Source organism: Malaclemys terrapin, chromosome 24 (assembly GCF_027887155.1).
Source record: "Malaclemys terrapin pileata isolate rMalTer1 chromosome 24, rMalTer1.hap1, whole genome shotgun sequence".
In the NCBI taxonomy this organism is placed as follows: domain Eukaryota; kingdom Metazoa; phylum Chordata; order Testudines; family Emydidae; genus Malaclemys; species Malaclemys terrapin.
In genome coordinates, this window is record NC_071528.1 from 2,877,185 (window position 1) to 2,900,717 (window position 23,533).

The 23,533-nt window shown below is 57.5% G+C and overlaps 1 protein-coding gene across 3 annotated transcripts in view; it reads left to right on the forward strand.

The window, feature by feature from the left end:
- The window catches only part of FBN3 (fibrillin 3), a 268,187-nt gene that overhangs the window by 193,071 nt on the left and 51,583 nt on the right, over positions 1-23,533 (forward strand). For all 3 annotated transcript variants that reach the window (XM_054013785.1, XM_054013787.1, XM_054013786.1), the window contains 10 exons: positions 610-732; positions 1,815-1,940; positions 2,895-3,017; positions 3,433-3,555; positions 6,484-6,645; positions 16,492-16,560; positions 16,878-17,003; positions 18,638-18,763; positions 19,623-19,772; positions 20,416-20,487. In XM_054013785.1, the coding sequence (XP_053869760.1) occupies positions 610-732; positions 1,815-1,940; positions 2,895-3,017; positions 3,433-3,555; positions 6,484-6,645; positions 16,492-16,560; positions 16,878-17,003; positions 18,638-18,763; positions 19,623-19,772; positions 20,416-20,487 (1,200 nt within the window). The remainder of the gene's footprint in view (positions 1-609; positions 733-1,814; positions 1,941-2,894; positions 3,018-3,432; positions 3,556-6,483; positions 6,646-16,491; positions 16,561-16,877; positions 17,004-18,637; positions 18,764-19,622; positions 19,773-20,415; positions 20,488-23,533) is intronic.

Below are 23,533 nucleotides of genomic sequence, written 5' to 3' on the forward strand. Positions count from 1 at the left end.
CGTGTCCCTGGCCATGTGCACCTGTGGATACTGGGGTCAGCTGTGCACACACAGTGCTCCACGGGCCAACAGGGCATTGTGTTCACACTAGGGTGACCAGATGTCCCGATTTTATAGGGATAGTCCTAATTGTGGTGTCTTTTTCTTATATAGGTTCCTATTACCCCCCACCCCCTGTCCTAATTTTTCACATTTGCTATCTGGTCACCCTAGTTCACATGGGCAATGTGTGTACATATGTGTCAGTGTCTCACGGCCAGTATATGTGTCAGTGTGTGTGTGTGTGTGTACGGGCAGAGTGTGCGTGTGTGTGCTCATGGGCAGTGTGTGTGTGCATGTGTATGTGTGTGGCTCACGGGCAGTGTGTATGTCTGTGTGCACGTGTCAGTGTCTCAAGCAGCATGTGTGTGTACATGTGTTTGAGTGTCTCACAAGCAGTGTGTAGGTGTGTGGAGCTGTGCTATCTGTCTGGGTGTCCCCATGCTCACCAGCCGGGGGCGGGGAGCCAGGAGGCTGAAGCCGTGCTCAGACCCCAGCCTGTAACCCCAGTGCTGCCCCCGGGCGCAGACCCAGAGACAAGCAATCCTCTCACTGGGCTTCTCCCCGCAGACCTGGATGAATGTGCCACTGAAGAGCACAAGTGCAACCTGAATGCCAATTGCGTGAACACACCTGGCTCCTATCGCTGCGCCTGCAGAGAGGGCTTCTCCGGCGATGGCTTCTCCTGCTCAGGTACAGGGTGTCCGGGCGCTGGGGCAGAGCGAGGGGCCTGGCACCCACCCGGGACTGCTCCAGTCTACCCCAGCTGTGGGGAGCAACTGATCGCTCCCTAGCTACTGTGGGGATGCAGAGACAGGATAGAGAGATCCTCCCCTCCCCCACCAGCCCCCATCCTCTGGGATGCAAACCCTGACTGACAGCCAGACAATCTCCAAACCGCACCCATCCCGTTCGGTTATCGTGGGATCCACCCACCCACCTGTTTACCCATGGGATCCCTCCACCCCCCACCTGCTCGGTTACCCACAGGATCCCCCCATCCCCACGTGCTCTGTTACCCATGGGATCCCCCCACCCCCATCCGCCTGGTTACCCATGGGATCCCCCCACCCACCTAGTTATACACAGGATCCCCCATCCCCACGTGCTCAGTTACCCATGGGATCCCTCCACCCCCACCCGCCTGGTTACCCATGAGATCCCCCCATCCCCACGTGCTCAGTTACCCATGGGATCTCCCCTCCCCCACCCTCTGAGTTACCCATGGGATCCCCCTTCCCCTTCCCCCTTGTTACTCATGGCATCCCCCACCTCCCCACATGCTTGGTTACCCATGGGATTCCCCCCATGCCCATTAGTCCGGTGCACTGATTTACCCATCGGATCCCCACACACACTCAGTTACCCACGGGATCTCCCCACCCCCCCCGCTTGGTTACCCATGGGATCCCCTCATCCCCACCCACCCATTACTGGTGGGACCACTCTGGCCAGCTCCCCATGCCAAGGGCAGATCTGAGAGCTATCTCATCACTAGCTGCGAGGCCTCCTGCCCTCCTGCCTGTGGGGGATGGGTAACCTGCTCTAGGTCAGGGAGCCCTCCCAAAAGCATGCATCTCCCGCAGGTGCTTTTGGGAACCCCTCAACAGTACCTAGCTTCCTTTCCTCTCCTGAGGAGCGCCTCCAGCTGCCCATGAGCTGGGGGGAGGGGGCACTAGACTGTGGCGGCTCGTGGGAGATTCCCTGGGGTGGGGGGTGGAGGCTCCAGCCTTCTCCCCACTGCTGTGTTGATGTGCTGGTGACCTCTCCTGCAGATGTGGACGAGTGTGCAGACAACGTGAACCTGTGTGAGAACGGGCAGTGCCTGAACGCGCCCGGGGGCTACCGCTGCGAGTGCGAGATGGGCTTCAACCCCACGGAGGACAGCAGGGCCTGCCAGGGTAAGAGCATGGCTCCTGCAGCACGGCGCTGCCCGGCCTTTCTACGCTGCTCCGGCACAGCCAGGGCCTTCACGCCACGATGCTGCCAGTGCGGGGCCCTGGCCCTGCCGCCGCCCCAGGGAGCGTGCCAAGGCTCCAGTCACCGGCTGGCATCTGGTGTCCTGGGCTCAAGAAGGCCTAGGCTTCTTTCCAGGGAGTGCGAGGAGCCACCCAAATTCCTGCCCTGTCAGAGTGACCATCATGCCCAGCCCCACCCCACAGCACCCTTGGCTGCAGCTGGGCTGCAGACCTCTGCCCACTGCACCGCTCTGGCTGCCTGCTCCTCTGCCGCCACTTAGCTCCTAGGTGAGCCTGTGACATCTGCTGAGCCCAGAGATCCCCCAGGGGCAGGCGCCCGGCCCTTCCTCTCACACAGAGATTCCCAGGGGCAGGCGCCCGGCCCTTCCCCTCACACAGAGATCCCCCGGGGCAGGCGCCCGGCCCTTCCCCTCACACACAGATCCCCCGGGGCAGGCGCCCGGCCCTTCCCCTCACACAGAGATCCCCCGGGGCAGGCGCCCGGCCCTTCTCCTCACACAGAGATCCCCAGGGGCAGGCGCCCGGCCCTTCCCCTCACACAGAGATCCCCCGGGGCAGGCGCCCGGCCCTTCCCCTCACAGACTCCACTCATCTGCCTGGCGAGGGGCTGAGTTCTCCGCACAGGCTCAGGCAAAGGTGCTACCTGGGGGCTGCTGAGGGCCCAGCTGTAGAGCAAGGACAGGTGGTGAAGATGGGGGCTCAAGGTACGGGCTTGCTGCATGGGGTACACACTGAGCCCAGGGCAGCATCCCCTGCTGCACCAGAGAAGTGTCCTGGAGGAGTAGGAATCCGGCCTGGCCTGTCGTTGCTGTCACATGGGGGGTAGAGGGGAAGCTGCTCCGCTGTCCCCTCAGCACAGCTCTGTCTCCCTGGCAGACATCGATGAATGCACCTTCCAGAACATCTGCGTCTTCGGGAGCTGCCAGAACCTGCCTGGGATGTTCCGCTGTGCCTGTGATGACGGCTATGAGCTCGACAGGAGCGGAGGCAACTGCACAGGTAGCTGGGGCCTGCACCTGGGAATCGGTTCTCCCTGGTCAGCACCCTGGGATCATCTGCAGGGGACGAACTGGTCCCAGCCCTGGAGGGGAGCCTGGCACCCGGCAGCTCAGCGACAGGCCCTGCGGGCTCCACGTTTGCCCAGGGCAGGGCTTGCTCTAACCAGGGCCAGGTGCCAAGGATCCTGCGGTGCCCTCAGTAGACCTCCTGTCACTCGACTGATCCTGAAGTCTGAGCCCTGGCAGAAGTGGGGGAGGGGATGGGCTGTCTGTCGTCACCTGGGGGCGTGAGAACGCTCCCCGTCATGTGGGGAGCATAGGGAAGCAGCCGGTACCCTCCCCAACTGGGGCGATCACTGAGGTTTCCTTGGTGATCAGTGATTGCTCCTGATACTGAGTCGTTCCCGTCCCTGCAGACGTCAATGAGTGCGCGGACCCTGTGAACTGCATCAACGGGCTGTGTGTCAACACCCCAGGCAGCTACCTGTGCAACTGCCCCCAGGACTTCGAGCTGAACCCCACGGGAGTGGGCTGTGTGGGTGAGTGCAGCTTCCAGCATCCCCAGGCCTCACTCCTAGTGTGATCCAGCCGCTCCAGGGTTCACTCAGCCCCCATTCATTGGTAGAGACAGGAGAGGTGCAGAACCTGCCCAGAGGGGAGTTTCTCTGGCCCCAGACTCTCAAGGTTGGCTCATGCCCTGGAGGTTTCTGGCTTGTCCAATGTAACTGGGGGTGATTTGTTCCCCAGGCAAAGTGCTAATCCTGCTTTCAGTCCTAGTCAGACTTTGGCCTCCCGGAGACTAGAGGCTGTGAGTTCCACAGGTTAACTCAATGTCCTTTTCCTGATACCTGGTTCCCTCCGCAGCACCATCTGCTCACATCCGGGTCCTCACAGCCCTGGTCTGTGACACACATGGTGGGCCTGGGGGGAGCATCCCCACTGTTCACAGGAGAGTGGGGGAGCGGGGAGAAGAGACACCTTGAGTTGCTCGGCTCTTTCTGCTCCCTCTTCCCCCACCCCTCCAGTCAGCTCCTGGGGCTGCGGGGAGAGCACCACCTGCCTCCTTTGGCAGCCCTGATTGGCTGCTCTGACACAGACACTGACCCCGACCCCCACCCTGCGCTGTGACCCACAGACCCTGATCCTGACCCCTGCCCTCAGGGCCGGCTCCAGGCACCAATGGAAGCTTGTAGGAGGCAGCATTCCGCCCAATCCTAGGGCTGCATCGCCACTTTGTTTTTTGTTTTTTTTGGTGGTGGTGTTCTGCTCCAGCCACCCTATAGGGGGCGGCAGCGCAGAAGACGGGAGCGCCCTGCAGCAAGCCCGGCAGGGCAGCCCGCATCCTTCCCTCCCAGCCAACCAGAGCAGCGCAGAGCCCTCCCGGCAGGTGGCGGGGCCGCGTGGCAGCGCCCCACTGAAGCCCTGGCCGCCCCCCTTCTCTCTCTCTCCCCACCACTCCCTCCGCTAGCCGGGGCACATCTGCAATGCAGGGAGTCCCCCTGCAGCCCCTGGCTCCAGCTGCGCCACATTTTTTTTGCTTTGCCATTCTGGCCGCCCCGGTTTTTTTTGCTTGGGGCAGCCAAAAAGCCAGACCCGGCCCTGCCCACCCTGCCTGTGACCCACAATCCCTGCTCAGCCACCCCGACCCTGCCTGTGACCCATAGACCCTGACCTCAACCCCCACCCTGTGCTGTGACCCGCAGACCCTGATCAGCCACCCCTGACCCCGACCCTGCCTGTGACCCACAGACCCTGACCCCGACCCCCACCCTGTGCTGTGACCCACAGACCCTGCTCAGCCACCCCTGACCCCGACCCTGCGCTGTGATCCTCAGACCCTGATCAGCCACCCCTGACCCCGACCCTGCCTGTGACCCACAATCCCTGCTCAGCCACCCCGACCCTGCCTGTGACCCACAGACCCTGACCTCAACCCCCACCCTGTGCTGTGATCCTCAGACCCTGCTCAGCCACCCCAACCCCGACCCTGCGCTGTGACCCACAGACCCTGATCAGCCACCTCTGACCCCAACCCTGCGCTGTGACCCTCAGACCCTGATCAGCCACCCCGACCCCGACCCTGCGCTGTGACCCTCAGACCCTGATCAGCCACCCCTGACCCCGACCCTGCCTGTGACCCACAGACCCTGCTCAGCCACCCTGACCCCGACCCTGCGCTGTGACCCACAGACCCTGATCAGCCACCCCTGACCCCGACCCTGCCTGTGACCCACAGACCCTGATCAGCCACCCCGACCCTGCGCTGTGACCCACAGACCCTGATCAGCCACCCCTGACCTCGACCCTGCCTGTGACCCACAGACCCTGCTCAGCCACCCCGACCCCGACCCTGCGCTGTGACCCACAGACCCTGATCAGCCACCTCTGACCCCGACCCCGACCCTGCACTGTGACCCTCAGACCCTGATCAGCCACCTCTGACCCCGACCCTGCGCTGTGACCCACAGACCCTGACCCCGACCCCCACCCTGCACTGTGACCCACAGACCCTGATCAGCCACCCCTGACCCCGACCCTGCAGTGACCCACAGACCCTGCTCAGGCACCCTGACCCCGACCCGACCCTGCGCTGTGACCCTCAGACCCTGATCAGCCACCCCTGACCCCGACCCTGCCTGTGACCCACAGACCCTGACCCCGATCCCCACCCTGCGCTGTGACCCACAGACCCTGATCAGCTTCCCTAAGCCCACCTTGCACTGTTCCTGCCTCGGGTCATGTGCACAACTGCCTCCCTGTAGGTGCTCGGGTGCTACCTGCCGACCCAGCGCGATCCACAGACCAGGGGGATAAGGCTCCTGCGCCTATCGCACCCATGGGCTCCCTCTGTCAGGTGTACTTGGGGGCCACCTAACTCCACAGGAACCAATTGGGGAGGAGTTGGGGGGGAGGGGCAGGAATCTCCCTTACACTCTCTGGGCCAATCTCTGGGCCATGCCAGGTATCAGCACTCCCAGCTGCAGTCCCCTCAGGCGCTATGTCATTGGCCTCCTGCCTGCGGCTCGCTGGCAGAGCCCTTCCCTGCAGCCTGGACCTACCGAACTCCATGGGAGGAGCAGGGCTTAGCGCGCCCCGGCATTAGGATCTCACTCTGGCTAGCTTAGCATGCTCCCTAGCAGGCTGGCTTTTGTGAATCCAGGGGGCCTGCTCTCCATATGCATTGTCTAGAGACCTGGGTGCCTAACTCAGCATTGTGGGCTGCGGGTGTTGCTGTGATTTGCTAGGTGCTATGTCTCTTTGTGGGGCTGGGCCAGAGTGACGGACTGGGGAAAGCAGGCGAGGGGAACTCGGCTCTTATCAGGAGGGACGGGTCCTGGGCCATTGCAAGAGACTTCCTCCATTGCTGCCAGGATCTGCTGCACCCCTCCCTCTCTGGCAGCTTGGGCAGCACCGGGGGCTTTGCTCACCCGAGGCTCACTGTCTCCTTTCTGCCCTGCCCCGTGCAGACACCCGCGTCGGGAACTGTTTCCTGGACACTCAGGACCGCGGGGATGGTGGGATCTCGTGCAGCGCTGAAATCGGGGTGGGCGTCACTCGGGCCTCCTGCTGCTGCTCGCTGGGCCGTGCCTGGGGGAACCCCTGTGAGCTCTGCCCTCCAGCCAACACAAGTGAGTAGGGGAAGTGCTCTGGGGTGACTCTCACGTGCAGTGTGCTTAGCGCTCGTCTCTGCTCCGAAGGGCAGGGGCAGGTTGGACCTGGGACATGGGGAAGCGGGGGCTGCGTCGCTGCATGCTATGGAGTCAGGTGGACATGCGGGGCCTGGGTGCATCGCTCTGTATCGGGGAGGATGGGATGAGCTGAAGGCTGGGTGCGAGTGGGACAGAGACTTTTAGATCAGGCGGGACCATCATGATCATCTAGTCTGACCTCCGGCATTTTGCAGACCACAGAACCTCCCCCACCCACTCCTGTAATAGGCCCAGAACCTCTGGCTGAGTCACTGACGTCCTCAAATCTTGATTTAAAGATCTCAAGTTACAGAGAATCCATTTACTCTAGTTCAAACCTCCAAGTGACCCGGGCCCCAGGCTGCAGAGGAAGGTGAAAAACCACCAGAGTCTCTGCCAATCAGACCTGGGGGAATAGTCTCTCCTGACCCCAAATATGGTGATCAGTTGAACCATGAGCAAGACCCACGAGCCGGACACCTGGAAAGGAATCTCTGTAGTAACTCAGAGCCCATCACCAGCATCCCATCACCAGCCATTGGGGATATTTGCCAGTAGCAGTCACAGATGGGCCACATGCTATAGGCAGGCTCCTCTCACCATCTGCTCCATAAACGTTCCCTGCTCAGTCTTGGGCCAGGGTAGGCTGTTTGGGACGCCTATTCCCCTGGGAAGGCTGTTCCTCCTGCACTGGCTAGAAACCTTCATCGAACTTCGAGCCCAAACTTGATGATGATCAGTTTATAGACATTTCTTCTTGTGCCAACATTGGCCCTTAACTTAAAGAATTCCGCCACCTCTCTGGTGTTTATCCCTCCGGTATATTTATCGAGAGTGATCGTATCTCCCCTCAGCCTTCGTCCAGTCTGGCTAAACAAGCCAAGCTCCAGTGCACAACTGGTGGAGAGACTTGAACTTTGGCGGTGCCTGTCGGGGCGGCCCAAGTGTACGGGGAGACTTCAGCAAACCAGTAAAGTGCCTAAACCACTGTGGCTTATTGTTAAAAAGCAACCTAGTCAGCAAGCTCTAAATTGGCCATTCAGCAAACAGCTTGATGAAGGCAGGAGGGGAGGGGGTTTTGGGTGCCATGGAAGGGGCAGCTTGACCCCACGTCCTTCCTGCTAAGAATTGTGTTGAAGTTGCTGATTCATGCATTTGAAAAGAGCAGGAATGTCTACTGGGGTCTCGGAGCTGCAGACTCTGGAAAAACCCACACCTGGTTAATCAATAATCAGAAGGAGCCTCTTGCTTGAAACTGCTTACTTGACAAGTTTTCTTTAAGGGACATATCATTGTATTACTAATGTATAAATAAAGGGGGAAAAGCTTGAGATGGGTGAGACTCTCTTTTGGGGGGACTCGTTTGGGGACTCTCTTTTGGGGGGACTCGTTTGGGGACTGGACTCTCCCTCTGGATACATCTTGTGTTCCCCAGCCACTCGAAAGCCACACTCAGCCTTGGTAATTATCAAGAGTTGGGGGTGTTTTACTAATCTTGTTGCGGATGTGTGTAAGTGCTTGAGACTAGTAAAGTTTAGCTTTAAGTGAAAACACTCTTGTGTTGTCCTGTCTGGGCCAGCCATCTATCGGTCGGACGGCCATGTCTCCCCTGATTTATTTCCTGACACCACCTCGCACAGATTAAAGTTACCAAGAGCTTTGGGTTGAAAGAACCCCGGGTAACACAAGTGCTCTCTTCTGTCTCCCGAACATCATCAAGCATAAAAGGGCAAGCTGCCCCCGACTCATCTCAGTTTCTTCCTACAGCCTGTAATGGTCGTAGAAGCTCCCTGGCTTGCTTTTCCCAGTCTTTACTCACACTGCAAACAGAACCGGGTAGAGCTAGTGTCGCTGAGCACCCGGCGCCGGATAGAGCTAGTGTCGCTGAGCACCCGGCGCCGGATAGAGCTAGTGTCGCTGAGCACCCGGCGCCGGATAGAGCTAGTGTCGCTGAGCACCAGGTACCGGGTAAAGCCATTGTCGCTGAGCACACGGCGCCGTGTGGAGCTAGCGTCGCTGAGCACTCGGCGCCAAGTGGAGCCGGTGTCGCTGAGCACCCGGCGCCGTGTGGAGCCGGTGTCACTGAGCACTCGGCGCTGGGTAGAGCCGGTGTCGCTGACCACCCGGCGCCGGGTAGAGCCGGTGTCGCTGAGCACACGGTGCTGGATAGAGCCGGTGTCGCTGAGCACCCGGTGCCCGTGCAGAGCCGGTGTCGCTGAGCACCCGGCGCCCGTGTGGAGCCGGTGTCCCTGAGCACCCGGCGCCCGTGCGGAGCTGGTATCGCTGAGCACCCGGCGCCCGTGCGGGGCCAATGTTGCTGAGCACCCGGCGCCGTGTGCAGCCGGTGTCGCTGACCACCCGGCGCCCGTGTGGAGCCAGTGTCGCTGACCACCCGGCGCCGGGTAGAGCCGGTGTCGCTGAGCACCCGGTGCCCGTGCAGAGCCGGTGTCGCTGACCACCCGGCGCCCGTGCGGGGCCAATATCGCTGAGCACCCGGCACCCGTGTGGAGCCGGTGTCGCTGAGCACCCGGCGCCGGGTGGAGCCGGTGTCGCTGAGCACCCGGTGCCCGTGCAGAGCCGGTGTCGCTGACCACCCGGCGCCCGTGCGGGGCCAATATCGCTGAGCACCCGGCGCCCGTGTGGAGCCAGTGTCCCTGAGCACCCGGCGCCCGTGTGGAGCCAGTGTCGCTGAGCACCCGGCGCTGTGTGGAGCCAGTGTCGCTGAGTACCCGGCGCTGTGTGGAGCCAGTGTCGCTGAGCACCCGGCGCTGTGTGGAGCCAGTGTCACTGAGTACCCGGCGCTGTGTGGAGCCAGTGTCGCTGAGCACCCGGCGCCGTGTGGAGCCAGTGTCGCTGAGCACCCGGCGCTGTGTGGAGCCAGTGTCACTGAGTACCCGGCGCTGTGTGGAGCCAGTGTCGCTGAGCACCCGGCGCTGTGTGGAGCCAGTGTCACTGAGTACCCGGCGCTGTGTGGAGCCAGTGTCACTGAGCACACGGCGCCGTGTGGAGCCAGTGTCGCTGAGCACACGGCGCCGGGTAGCGCCAGTGTCACTCATTAATTATTTAGTCAGTTAGTTAATTATTTTTTTAAAAAATGTTGTTGTTGTTTATGTGGTTTTGGTGTTCTCTCTCTGGGTCCCCCCACCCCAGAACTATGTCACACTCTCTGGGTTTCAAGCCCTGATGCCCTTGTGGCAAGACAATGCCTACTAGTGACCCTCACACCAGCTGCCTAAGTGTTTGGGGAAGCTCATGTGAGTGATAAGTATGCAAAGGCTTTAAGCCCCATTCTGAAAAAGACAGAGCAGGCAGATTGAAACATCAGTGCTACATCCTCCATTGGAGCTGTCTGCCTTGGGCTGGGTCCCAAGCACCTTGGCATCAGTCCATGTGTGCCTCTGGGTCACCTGTACTGAAATCATAGAAATGTAGAACTGGAAGGGACCATGAAAGGTCATCCAGTCCAGTCCCCTGTTTTCACAGCAGGACCAAGTACTGTCCCTAGAGGGCATTGAGTCAAGTCAAGTCCAGCCGCCTGCTTTCACTAGCAGGACCAAATACTGATTTTGCCCCAGATCCCTAAGTGGCCCTTCTCAAGGACTGAACTCACAAGGCTGGGTTTAGCAGGCCAATGCTCAAACCACCGAGCTATCCCTCCCCTCCCAATAGCGCTGTTGGAAATCAGACTCAATATGTGAAGAGGGTGAGATCTTCAAAAGACAGGAGGGTGTTCGCAGAGGAAGCACTCCTCCGAGCACACCTCTAAACAGGGGAGTTGGTTGACTCGACAGCCCAGCATGGGCCTGTCAACACCGGCTCCTGAAGCACCTTCATCAGCGTGTCCTAGCATCAGGTACCACAGAGTGTCTGTCTGGTGCCCTCTACTCCCGGGTGTTTGCGGCTGCAAGAGAGTTGTTAAACTGTCACCATCAGTTCAAGAAACTCGCCTGGCTCCGGCGCCCAAGGCACTGCCTTCAGCTCTGCCCCATGCAGCCCCATCGCATCTGGCCATCAGCGTACACATTAGGCCAGTAGAAAGCCACGGATGATCTCCTCAGGTCCTCTTCCTTCCAAGGCGGAGCCTCCTTCATGCTGCCGGCGGGTACAGCATCACCATGGTCACAAGAAGAATCTTCTTCCTCATCAGACTCTGCAGTGGGATCCTGTGTGTCCCAGCCTCGCCAGTCCCATCATCAGGAGTATGCCACCTGCCTGCCCTGCTCTGAGCCTCGCTACAAGCAGGGAGCTGATCGAAGGGACCCTTGAGCTACACATAGTCGGGGACTGGGGCGTACCAGTGACCCTTTTGGAATGCGTGAGGCTTCCCCCTCTGCAGCCTCCTCAGCTGGCTCTATCTCCTGGGCACCAGGAGCACTGACACTGCAAACACCCTAGCATTGGTACCGAGCCTGGCACAGGCAGTCAGGATCCCTGTCACAAACAGCCTGGACCAGGAGAGCGATAGCATCCTCTTCTTCATCCCCTGACGAGGCAATTGTGGTGGAGCCTGTTCCTCCGCCTCCTCGTGATGCTAAGACTCATCAGGAGCTGTTGAGGAGGATGGTTTTGGCCCTAGACATCCACCCAGAAGATGCCCGGGAAAAATCATACAAGCTGGCGACATTCTGAGATCTGTGGCTCCAGTGAGAACAGCTCTCCTGATAGATGAGGCTATCTTAGCGGTTCTCTGGCAGACCCTGGCTTCTCTGCCTCCGACTGCAGAAAGCGGGGAGAGATGGTACAGTGTCCCCTTCCGGGAATTCGAGCACCAGATAGCCATCCTCCTCCAGGCTCCCTTGTAGTACCAGTAGCCAATGAAAAGGTTTGCACTGCAAACCAGCAAGCTTTGCTTGGGTGCCAGGATTTCACCCAGTGGTATACGGTTCAAAAACAAGTTCTCAGATGAGGTGAAGCAGGAGGGCAGTCTTTAGCAGTGGAGGGCAGTTTGGTCACCAAAATGGCTCTGCAGGCGGGTCTCAATGCAGCAGACTCTGGAGCCCGCAGCTACCCCGAGGAGCTGCTCGTCCTGATTACACTCTTCTGGCCTCGCTCCAGAGGTGCAACAGACAGTCCAGGACTTCCTGTTGGAAGGGCTGTCGCTCTTCTCAGAAACAACGGACAAGACTCTGCAGAGTCTCAAAGAGTCTAGAGCAGCCCTGAAATCCCTGGGCATTTCCAGCCCAGCAGTGAGATGGAAGGCATTCCACCCTCATCAGTCCCAGCGTTTTAAAAGGTTTGCTCCTCGAGCCCAACACCTGCCAAGGAGAAGGAGCAGAGGCTACGAACCACCACTACCTCCCTCTGCTTCCCCAGCTGCCAGTTCTTCAAGGCAGGCAGCATCTTCTGAGAGCCCATTTGGAGGGGCAGGCAGATGACCAGCTCCCAAAGGGCCATCTTTTCTTTTCCAATTTCCCACATGTCTGTCATGCTTGGGCCCACACTGCAACAGATCCGGGGGTTCTAAGCATGGTGAAGGGGGCTATACACTCCAATTTATTTCTAGCCTTATTCCCCCTACCCATCCTTCTGCAGGGAGTCCTCTCCTGAGACAGTATTACTGCCAGAGGTCCTTGGAGGAGCTATCTAGGAGGTCCCTCCTTTATTCAGGGGGAAGGGGTTTTTCTCCCAATACTTCCTGATCCTGAAGGCAAATCTCTTTTGCTTTCAGGATCAGGAAGTATTGGGCGAAAAAGGCCTAATTTTAGATCTAAGGCAGTTAAACAAGTTTCTGAAAAAAATCAAAATTCTGGATGGTCACTCTAGCTTCCATTATTCCTGCCCTGGAGCCAGGGGACTGGTATGCTGCTCACAGTTTGAAGGATCCTACTTTCACACGGCGATTCATCAGCGCCACAGAACATTTCTGAGATTCACTGCCAGTGGCTGCCATGAGCAGTTCACAGTCCTTCAGTCCCTCAGCTGCCCCTTGTGTTTCTATGGAGCGTATGGTAGTGGTAGCAGCTTTCCTCTGGAGCTTCGGGATCCAGGTACCCCCTTACCTGGCCACCTGACTGATCAGAGGTCTCAGGGGTGTCCAGCATTCGCGTAATCTAGCCTCCTTCAATGCGCTCAGCCTCCTGATCAACGTAGCCAAGGCAGGCCTGTCTCCAGTAGAGACAACAGAATTTATTGGAGCAGTGCTGGACTCGACAAAGGGCCTCGCTGCCACATACAATGCAAATCAGGCTTATCCTCTCTCATCGTCAGAGTCATTCTCCACAAAGGTGCCAGGGACTCTGATGAATAGGAAAAACCCATCAGCGAGGAAACTTCCCTTGCAAAGCGGAAGAGGTTTTCTGCCTGGTCGAGGTGGAAAGGGGTCTCCCATCTTCTAGTTTCTATTCCGCATGTGCTGGACTCTCTTTTGTGTCTGAAACAGCAAGGATTGGCGATTGGGTGGATCAGAGTTCATCTTGCAGCTGTACCAGCATCCAATCTCTGCATCCTCTGCAGATAACTGCTTCCTTTTCCCCAACCCGACGGCCCTAGGAGTTTGAAAGGGATTGGACAGACCGTTTCCACATGTACAGAATCCAACTCCATCATGGAGCAAAGTTTACAGGTCCCCCTGTGAGTCTCTAGCAACCTGCTCTCTGTTGCACCTTTCAACAAAGGTAGTGTTTTCAGTAGCTATTACATCAGCCAGAAGAGATGGGGAGTTGAGAGCGTATCAGCCCCTCCATCACCAGGTACTGTTTTTACGTAGATAAAGTCTACCTTCATCCCATCCAAGTATCCCTACAGAACTGGTCTCCACTTTTGATACCAACTAGGCAGTTTGCTTACTGATCTTCCCAAACTTCATGGTAGTAAGGGAGAGGAGACACTGCACACACTCGACATTAGAAGAGAGTTAGCATTTATCTGGAATGGACTACAACTTTCAGGTCTTCGTCTCAATAGTTTATTGCATTTGCAGAGAGACTGAAGGGCAGTCCAGTTTCCACACAGAGGATTTCATCATGGTATCCAGTTGTGTTCACTAGTGTTACCAGTTGGCTAACGTGAAGCCACCAGATAGTGTATTAGGTCATTTGACTAGATCCCAAGTGGCCTCTGCGGCATTTCTGGCTCAAATTAGACATTTGCAAAGCAGCAGCCTGGTCATCAGTCACATGTTTGCCTCTCACTACGCAATCTGTCAACAATCTAGAGATGATGGATAAGTGGTCCTCCAGTCCCTGTTCAAATAGACTCTGAACCCACCTCTGGAGGGGACTGCTTGTGAGTCACCTGCTGTGGAGTGGGCACGGGCAATCACTCAAAGAATAAAAAACGGTCACTAACCTTGCCACAACTGCTGTTCTTCGAGATGTGTTGCACGTGTCCATTCCATGATCCATCCTCCCTCCCGTCTCCATTGGAGTCGCTTCAGTAGAAAGGAGCTGAGGGGGGTTGGGGCAGCTCAGCCCTTTATGCCTGTGCAACATGCACGAGTCAGCCGAGGGCGTTCGGGCCACCCTGACGAGTACCACTAAGGGTTACGCTTTTCTGACACCTGTGCACTGGAGCATCCAAACACCTACCGTGGAATTGAGTGGTGCAACACATCTTGAAGAAAAACACTAACCGAAAGGTTAGTAACTGTTTTTTCTCCATTCCTCTCATTATCTGAATAGCCTTTCTCTGCACTTGTTCTGGTTTGAATCCATCTCTCAAACATGGGAGACCAAAATTGCACACACTGTTCCAGGTGAGATCTCACTAGTGCCTTGTGCCTACCCGATGCATCCTAGGATTTCATTAGCCTTTTTCACGGCCACATCACAATGGCGGCTCATCGTCATCCTGCGATCAACCAACACAGCCAGATCTTTCTCCTCCTCTGTCACTTCCAGCTGGTATGTTCCCAGCTTATACCAGAATTCTTGTTGTTAGTCTATATGTGCATGACTTTGCACTATTAAATTTCATCCCGTTTCTATTACTCCAGTTTTCAAGGTCATCCAGATCTTCTTGTATGATATTCCGGTCCTCCTCCATATTGGCAATACCCCCCAACTTTGTGTCATCTGCAAATTTTCTTAGCACACTCTCACTTTTTGTGCCAAGGTCATTAATGAAAATGTTAAATAAGATTGGCCCAAGGCCTGAGGAATTCCACTAGTAACCTCCCTCCAGGCTGACAGTTCACTTTTCAGTACAACCCGTTGTAGTCTCCCCTTTAACCAGTTCCTTACCCACCTTTTGGTTCTTGTATTAATCCCCATCTTCTCCAGTTTAATAATTTCTCATGTGGAACTGTACCAAATGCTTTACAGAAATCCAGGTTGATTAGACCTACTGAATTTCCTTTGTCTGGAAAATCAGTTATCTTCTCAAAAGAAAGAGATCTTTAGTAAAACTATGTCATGTTTTATCCCAATTACCATTTACCTCTATGTCCTTATCTACTTTCTCTTTCAAAATTTGTTCCAAGACCTTGCATACAATTGAGGTCAAATTAACTGACCTGTAGTTTTCCAGATCACTTCTTTTTTCTTTTTTAACTATAGGTACTATATTTGCAACTCTCCAGTCATAGTGTATGACTGCTAAATTTACAGATTAATTAAAAATCCTTGCTATCGGGCTTGCAATTTCGTGTTCCAGTTCCTTTAATATTCCTGGATGGAGATTATCTAGGCCCCCCAGTTTGGTCCCATTAAGCCGTTTAAGTTTGGCTTTCACCTTGGAGGTGGTAACTTCTACTTCTATATCCTTGTTCTCATTAGCCATCTTGCCATTACCCTCAAGGTTCTCATTACTCTTATTAAAAACTGAGGCAAAGTATTTGTTTGGGCGTTGGGCCATGTCTAGATTATCTTTAATCTCCACTCCATCCTCAGGGTTTAGCAGTCCCACTTCTTCTTTCCTTGTTTTGTTTTTTATTTATATGGCTATACAACCTTTTACTATTGGTTTTAATTCCCTTTGCAAGGTCCAACTCTGTTTGGCCCTTGGCAGTTCTCACGTTTTCCCTACACTTTCTGACCTCCAAGAGATAGCTTTCCTTACTGATCCATCTTATCTTCCATTCCTTGTAGGTTTTCTGCTTTCTCTTAATCACCTGCTTGTTTATCCAGTTTACTCTACCACCCTTCCCTACAAATTTTTCCCCTTGCTTGGATGCAGGCTCCAGATAATTTCTGCAACTTTGACTTAAAGTAATTCCAAGACTCCTCCACATTTAGATACTTGAGTTCTTCTGTCCAGTCCACTTCCCTAACTAATTCCCTTCATTTTTTAAGTTTGCCATTTTGAAATCAAGGCCCCTATTTGCAGATCTATTTTTGTTTAGTCTTCCGTGTAGTTTAAACTAAATTAACTCATGATCACTCAAACCAAAATTGTCCTCTACAACCAGTTCTTCTACCTCACAACTTACCAATGCTAAATGTAACATGGCATGGCCTCTTGTTGGTTCGCTGACTATTTGGTGAAGAAATCTGTCAGCTATCACATCCGGGAATATCTGGGCCCTACCCTTACTAGTAGCATTTCTCCTGCAATCACTATCTGGGAAATTAAGATCTCCCACTATATTTCTTCTTGTTATCCATTCTCCTACCTTTGGTTGTTCCTTTCTTCTGGGAGCATTGCTCTGGATCAGGGTGTGATGAGCTGGGCCGGGGGCTGGGCAGGCATGGGACAGGCTGGGCTGGGGTGCGAGAGGCTGGGTTGGGCTGCTCCAGCCTGGACCTGGGGCAGTTTGGCCCTCCCGGCCTGTCTCTTTCCCTGCATTCTGGCTGGTTTCTCCACTCAGCATATTTCAATGCCACCCAGTAACTGACTCTCTCCCTGCAGCGGAGTACAAGACCCTGTGCCCCGGAGGAGAAGGCTTCAGGCCCAACCCTATCACAGTCATCCTGGAGGGTAAGCAGAACTGGCACCCCCATGGCCCCACATCCTCAGGCTTCACGGCCCTGTGGCTCCAGCCCCCCCTTCCTCTGCCCACAGGCTGAGGCCAGCTGACAGCTTCTGGCCCTTCTGCACCATGTAATGAGTCTGTGCCCCTCAGCCTGGGCCTTGCAGCCGCCAGTTCCACTGCACTCAGGTGCTGATCCACGCCCAGAGGCAGTGGGTATGAGCTGTGGCGGTGTGCAGACAGCACACACTGGGGAGCCCTGCCTCGGGGGCTGCCAGGGCTTGGTCGGGGGGTCGAGTGCTTCCCTGCCGCTCTCCATTCACAGATATCGACGAGTGCCAGGAGCTGCCAGGCCTCTGCCAGGGGGGCAACTGTGTGAACACTTTTGGAAGCTTCCAGTGCGAGTGCCCCCTCGGCTACTACCTCAACGAGGACACACGCATCTGTGAAGGTACCGCACTGCCGCGTGTGCAGAGAGAGAGTGTGTGTGTGTACACGTGTGTGTGGAGAGTGTGTCTGTGTGTGTGTACACGTATGTGGGATAGTGTCTCTGTGTGTGTGTACACATGTGCAAGAGAGTGTGTGCGCGCGTGCGTACACATGTGTGCGGGCAAGTGTGTCTGTGTACATGTGTGTGCGGGAGAGTGCGTGTGTGTACACATGGGGGATGCAAGCATGCATGGGGAGTGTACTTGTGTGTGCATGCGTGGGGAGTGTCTGGGTGCACGTGTGGGTGCATGTGCATCCATAGAGGTGAGAATTTCTGAGTGTGTGCACATGTGCGTGTGTGTGTATGCATGCATGTGGGACGGTGCATGTATGTGTGGAGGTGTGTACACATGGGGGGTGTGCATGCGTAGAGGTGTGCATGTGTGTGGCTGGGGGGGGTCTCTGTGTGTGTACGGGGGATGTGTGCGCGCGTAGGGCTGTATGTGCGTGTGTCGGGGTGTGCATGTGTGGTGCCTGGCTGTGCTTGGAGCAGGCCGACATCCCTGTTCTTGCCCTGATGTGGTGTGTGGCTGGTAGCGACTCACAAGACTCAGCCGCACGACCTGCCCTTTGCTCTGATCCCTTTGTTCCTTCCCCAGAGGCACCGGGCCCAGCCCCATGCTTGCTGGGGAGGATCCCTCCCTCCCTTTGGGGCGCGGGACTCCATTGCCAGCACAGCCCCAGCTCCCAGCAGAGCGGGGCTGATGTCTGTGCGGGACCCCTGCCTGCGGGGTGGCTTTGGCAATGCCCCTTCTCCTGCCCTATGCCACTCCTACCCCCTGCCCTGTGCCACCCCTACCCCCACCCTGTGCCACGCCTGCCCCTGTCCCCTGTGCCAGTCCTGCCCCCCCACCCTGTGCCATGCCTGCCCCCCCGCCCTGTGCCATGCCTGCCCCTGTCCCCTTTGCCAGGCCTGCCCCCCTGCCCTGTGCCAGGCCTGCTCCCCCGCCCTGTGCGAGGCCTACCCCCCACCCTGTACCAGGCCTACCTCCCCGCCCTGTGCCAGTCCTACCCCCCACCCTGTACCAGGCCTACCTGCCCCTGTCCCCTGTGCCAGTCCTGCACCCCCTGCCCTCTGCCAGGCCTGCTCCCCCGCCCTGTGCCAGTCCTACCCCCCACCCTGTACCAGGCCTACCTCCCTGCCCTGTGCCAGTCCTACCCCCCACCCTGTACCAGGCCTACCTCCCCGCCCTGTGCCAGTCCTGCACCCCCTGCCCTCTGCTACACCTGCCCCTGTCCCCTGTGCCAGGCCTGCCCCCCACCCTGTGCCAGTCCTGCCCCTGTCCCCTGTGCCACGCCTGCCCCCTGCCCTGTGCCACGTCTGCCCCTGTCCCCTGTGCCAGTCCTGCCCCCCCGCCCTGTGCCAGACCTACCCCCCACCCTGTGCCAGTCCTGCCCCCTCGCCCTGTGCCATGCCTGCCCCGTCCCCTGTGCCAGGCCTGCCCCCTGCCCTGTGCCAGACCCGCCCTGTCCCTTGTGCCAGTCCTGCCCCCCCGCCCTGTGCCAGGCCTGCTCCGTCCCCTGTGCCAGGCCTGCCCCTCTTCCCCCCCCCCCGCCCTGTGCATGCAGGTGTAATCTTGTCATTGCTGTTTGCAGATATTGACGAGTGCTCTGCCCACATTGGGATCTGCGGCCCTGGGACTTGCTACAACACCCTGGGCAACTACACCTGTGTGTGCCCCCCTGAGTACATGCAGGTCAACGGAGGAAACAACTGCATGGGTACGGTGCTGTCTCCAGCCAGCAGGGAGGGGGCTGGGAGGGAGCAGGCTGGGAATGCCCTGGGGCCATGCTGGCTTTTCTCATTCACTACAGGCAACATGGTGACGAGATAGCAAGGAGAGTGGTGAGAGCAGCAGCTGGGAGTCAGGACTGCTGGGTTCTCTGCCACTCGCTCACTGCAAGACCTTGGGTGCATCACTTCCTCTCCCCGTGCCCCTGCTCGCCCTGCTGTATGTGGGGCTGAGCTTGGCCTGCCTGCCCTGGTGCTGGGAGGGTGACCTGGTGCCTGCAGGGGGGGGGGGGTTAGGGTCTGGCTGGGTATTGCTCCCCGAAGTTCTCCTGCCTCGCAGTCCGCGGTCACTCCTTGCTGGGAGCTGACCAGAGACACAAATTGGGGGGAGGGGGCACATTTCTGGGCCGGGGGCTCCATGTCCACGTCAAGGGTTCTCCGGCATCTGCAGCAGGACCACAGGCTGCTCCTGATTCCGCTCCCAGCGATGGTTCCACGGGGCCCAAGGCCCTGGCCAGGGCTATGTGCTGGGGCTGCTGCTGCGTGCTGTGCTCCTCTCTGTGCAGGGAGCCTGGGCTCCCTCCCAGCACCCCTGCCCGTGTGGCTGGCACAGAGGCAAGCTGGGCTCTGCTCCCGTCAGAACCCGGGTCAGCCGTCATGTCTCTGGGTTCAGTTTCCCCCTCTTCAGGGCAGGGATGATCGTTGGGCAGCCAAGGCCCGTGGTGCCAGGAGCTAGCAGGGTCAGGGGTCAGGGGATAGCTGTTCTCAGCACCCTCCAGTGGGTGTGGTGCCCGAGGCGTGGCCAGCAGCCCCCGGAGCAGCATGATCTGATCTGTGTCCCCTTCACAGACATGAGGAAGAGCGTGTGCTACCGCAACTACAACGACACCTGTGAGAACGAGCTCGCCTTCAACATGACCAAGAAGATGTGCTGCTGCTCCTACAACATTGGCAAGGCCTGGAACAAGCCCTGCGAGCCCTGCCCCACCCCTGCCAGCCGTGAGTCCCCTGCACCACAGAGAAGGGTCTGGCTAGGGGAGCTCCCCCCCGCAATCCCTCTGGGCGCTCTGCGTCTGGCCACCCCCTGGTGTCATGAGGCTGACAGCTGTGCCGAGAACAGCCCAGGCCCAGGGAGTGAGTGACAGCATCGCCTCCCTCAGGCTATGCAGGGCAGTGTGCTCCCCGCAGAGGCTGGGCGACGGCAGAGATCTTATGATGGACGATACCAAGAGCCTCTGTGGAGCAGACCATGCAACCATCCCAGGCCATGCTGTGTGTGCAGCCTGGGGCGAGAGGGAGGTGTGGCGGTGGTCCTGGAGTCCCAGCACACGGCGGGAGTGTCTCTCTGTGGTTCTAAGCTGTGCAGTGGGGGCGGAGGGTGCTGTATGAGGAGCTGGGGGGGGACATGGTGTGGGTGGTGGGGGAGGTTGTCAAGGGTCCCAGCCCTGCAATGGCACACAGGTAACCTGCTGGCATGGAGATGGGTGTTTCCTGTTGTCTCTGTGGTCGCCTCCTCTGTCAGCTCCATCCCTGGTTGTAGGGTTTCGTCCCCTGGGTGCTCTGTGCCCCAGGGCCGCTTGTACTGACTCAGTCCCGGTCTGTCTGCTGGGCGTCCTGTGTAACCCTGTCCTTTCCCTTCCAGCCGAGTACCAGATCCTTTGTGGGAACCAGGCCCCTGGCTTTATCATCGACATTCACACAGGGAAGCCAATCGGTGAGTACTGCTGGGGCCCTCGCAGAGCTGCTACCTTTGCCCACACACACTGCCAGCCTCAGTCCTGCTCCTGCCCCTTCCCCTGCTCCCCAGCTCGGGTCTTCTGCTCATTGCCTGCTTTCCCCTCCTTTGTGTGCGTGAGGTTGGAGGCAAGGAGAAGCAGGAGGGGAGTGAGAAGGCCCAAACTGGGCCTAGGCCTTGCAGTGGGGGGGACTAAGGTAGGGTTACCGTTCGTCCGGATTCCCCTGGACATGTCCGGCTTTTAGAGATAAAAATAGTGTCCGGGGGGAATCTGTAAATGTCCAGACTTCCCCCCCTCCATGCAGAGCCCGTGCTGCAGCCGGCCGGATGGTGCCACTTACAAGGGGCTCCGACAGCCAGAGAGAGCCCCTCCTCCTTTCCCCTGCAGCTGAGATCACTTACTCCCTCCCCCCCTCCATCCCTGTATTTGCAGATCACCAGCCTGCAGTTCGCACAGGCAGGCTGGAGTTCCTCCCCCCGCTCCTCCTCCCCTGCATGCTGGTCTGAGCGGCAGGGTAAGGGGGCCAGGGCGTCGGAGAAGGGGCAGGGAGGTTCTGGAGGGGGCAGTCAAGAGACAGGGAGCGGGGGGGGGGGGGGTCGGGAGTTCGGGGGAGGCTTTCTGGGTGGGGTGGATAAGGTTTTGGGCAGTCAGGGTACAGGTAGGGGGTAGGGTCCTGGGGGGCAGTTAGGGTGGGGGGGTTTCAGGAGGGGGCAGTTAGGGGACAAGGAACAGGGAGGCTTAGGTAGGGGGTGGGGTTCTGGAGGGCAGTTAGGAGCAGGGGTCCCAGGAGGGGTAGTCAGGGGACAAGGAGTGGGGGGGGGGTGTTTGGGAGTTCTGGGGGTGGGGCTGTCAGGGGGCAGGGAGCAGAGGGATTTAGATGGGTCGGGAGTTCTGGGGGGGGCCGTCAGGGGAGGGGGAGTGGTTGGATGGGGTGTGGGAGTCCCGGGGGTCTGTCTGGGGGTGGGGGTGTGGATAAGGGTTGGGGCAGTCAGGGGACAGGGGGTAGGGTCCTAGGGGGGCAGTTAGGGTGGGGGGAGGTTCTCAGGAGGGGACAGTCAGGGGACAAGAGGCAGGGAGGCTTAGGTAGGGGGTGGAGTCCTGGGGGGCAGTTAGGGGCAGGGGTCCTAGGAGGGGGCAGTCATGGGACAAGGAGAAGGGGGAGGGTTGGAGGTTCTAAGGGGGGCGGGAAGTGGGAGAGAGTGGAAGGGGCGGGGCTAGGGCAGGACGGGGGCGGGGCTCCTCCCGTCCTCTTTTTGCTTGCTGAAATATGGTAACCCTAGACTAAGGGCATCACCGTGTGGCTGCGTATGCACGTGCTTACAGAGATCCCTGGGGTTTTGTGTGTGCCCCGTGCTGGCTCAGCTTCGCTCAGCTCGATTCTATTCTTATCCCTCCCTCATCACCAGAGTATCTAAGCACCATCCACGACATCATTAAGTGACGAGACTCACATGTCCCATGTGGTTCCTTCTCGCTCTCTTCCTCTCCCCAGGGTAGAATCGTGCGTGCAGTGCAGTCTCTGTTTTGGTAGGTTTTTTTTTTATCAATTACCTGGCTGCTCTGCGCTCTCTCAGAGGCCAGTCAGAAGATACACCTGGCACTTGTTGCAGGAGGCGGAGAGGTGTGGGCTGGTCCTTGGTTCCTGGGGGTGTTCCACACTCTGGTACACACACCCAGCATGGCCCGGGATGTCTGCATGGTTCTGTCTCCCAAAGATGAGCTTTACCCTGAGGGTAGAGTTCCACTGGGCAGGAGGAGGGCGCTCACCCATGGCCCTCATCTCGGAGCATTCTGAGAGCTTTGAGTTATGCTGAATGCCTGACAGGGTCAGCTGGAGCCTGACACTTGAGCTGGGGTCTTTCCCTCACATGTGTGTCACCCCCAGTAGCAAAGAAGCCAAGTTCCGCTCTCAGAGAGAGGCCAGCCACTCTGGTATTGGTAGGCTGGAGAGGGGTCAGAGAAGAGCCATGAGAATGATCAAAGGACTGAAAATTCGGCCTTCTAGTGAGAGACTCAAGGAGCTCCATCTATTTAGCTTAGCAAAGAGAAGGCAAGGGGTGAGCTGATTACACTCTATAAGTATCTACATGGGGAACAAATATTTGACAAATGAGCTCTTCAGTCTGGCAGGGAAAGCTCTAACACGAGCCAAGGGCTGGAAGTTGAAGCTAGAAAAATTCAGACTCGAAAGAAGGTGTACGTTTTTAACAGTGAGAGCAATTAACCCTTGGAACAGTTTACCAGGGGTCGTGGTGAGTTCTCCATCACTGGCAATTTCTACACTAAGAGGGGTTGGTTTGCTCAAAGCTCTGCTGTAGGAGTTCACATGGATTCATCCCATCCTCGGCACCGTGATGTTATGCTCAGAGGCACCCTGGAATAGCAGTCCAAAACCACACAAAAAATGAAGCAGGACACCCAGGGAGGTTGTCAGTCAAAACATGTAATAACCGTGAACCCATTGGGTCAGCAATAGTCCAAACAAACATGGTAACAGTGGGAACAGCAGAGTGGGCCTGTAGGACATGTAGCAGCAGAGTGTGTGTATGTGTGTGGGCCCCACACTACAAGAAGGATGTGGAAAAATTGGAAAGAGTCCAGCGGAGGGCAACAAAAATGATCAGGGGGCTGGAGCACATGACTTATGAGGAGAGGCTGAGGGAACTGGGATTGTTTAGTCTGCAGACGAGAAGATTGAGGGGGGATTTGATAGCTGCTTTCAACTACCTGAAAGGGGGTTCCAAAGAGGATGGATTTAGACTGTTCTCAGTGATACCAGACGAGAGAATAAGGAGTCTCGAGTTGCAGTCGGGGAGGTTTAGGTTGGATATTAGGAAAAACTTTTTCACTAGGAGGGTGGTGAAGCACTGGAATGGGTTCCCTAGGGAAGTGGTGGAATCTCCTTCCTTAGAGGTTTTTAAGGTCAGGCTTGACAAAGCTCTGGCTGGGATGATTTAGTTGGGAATTGGTCCTGCTTTGAGCAGGGGGTTGGACTAGATGACCTCCTGAGGTCCCTTCCAACCC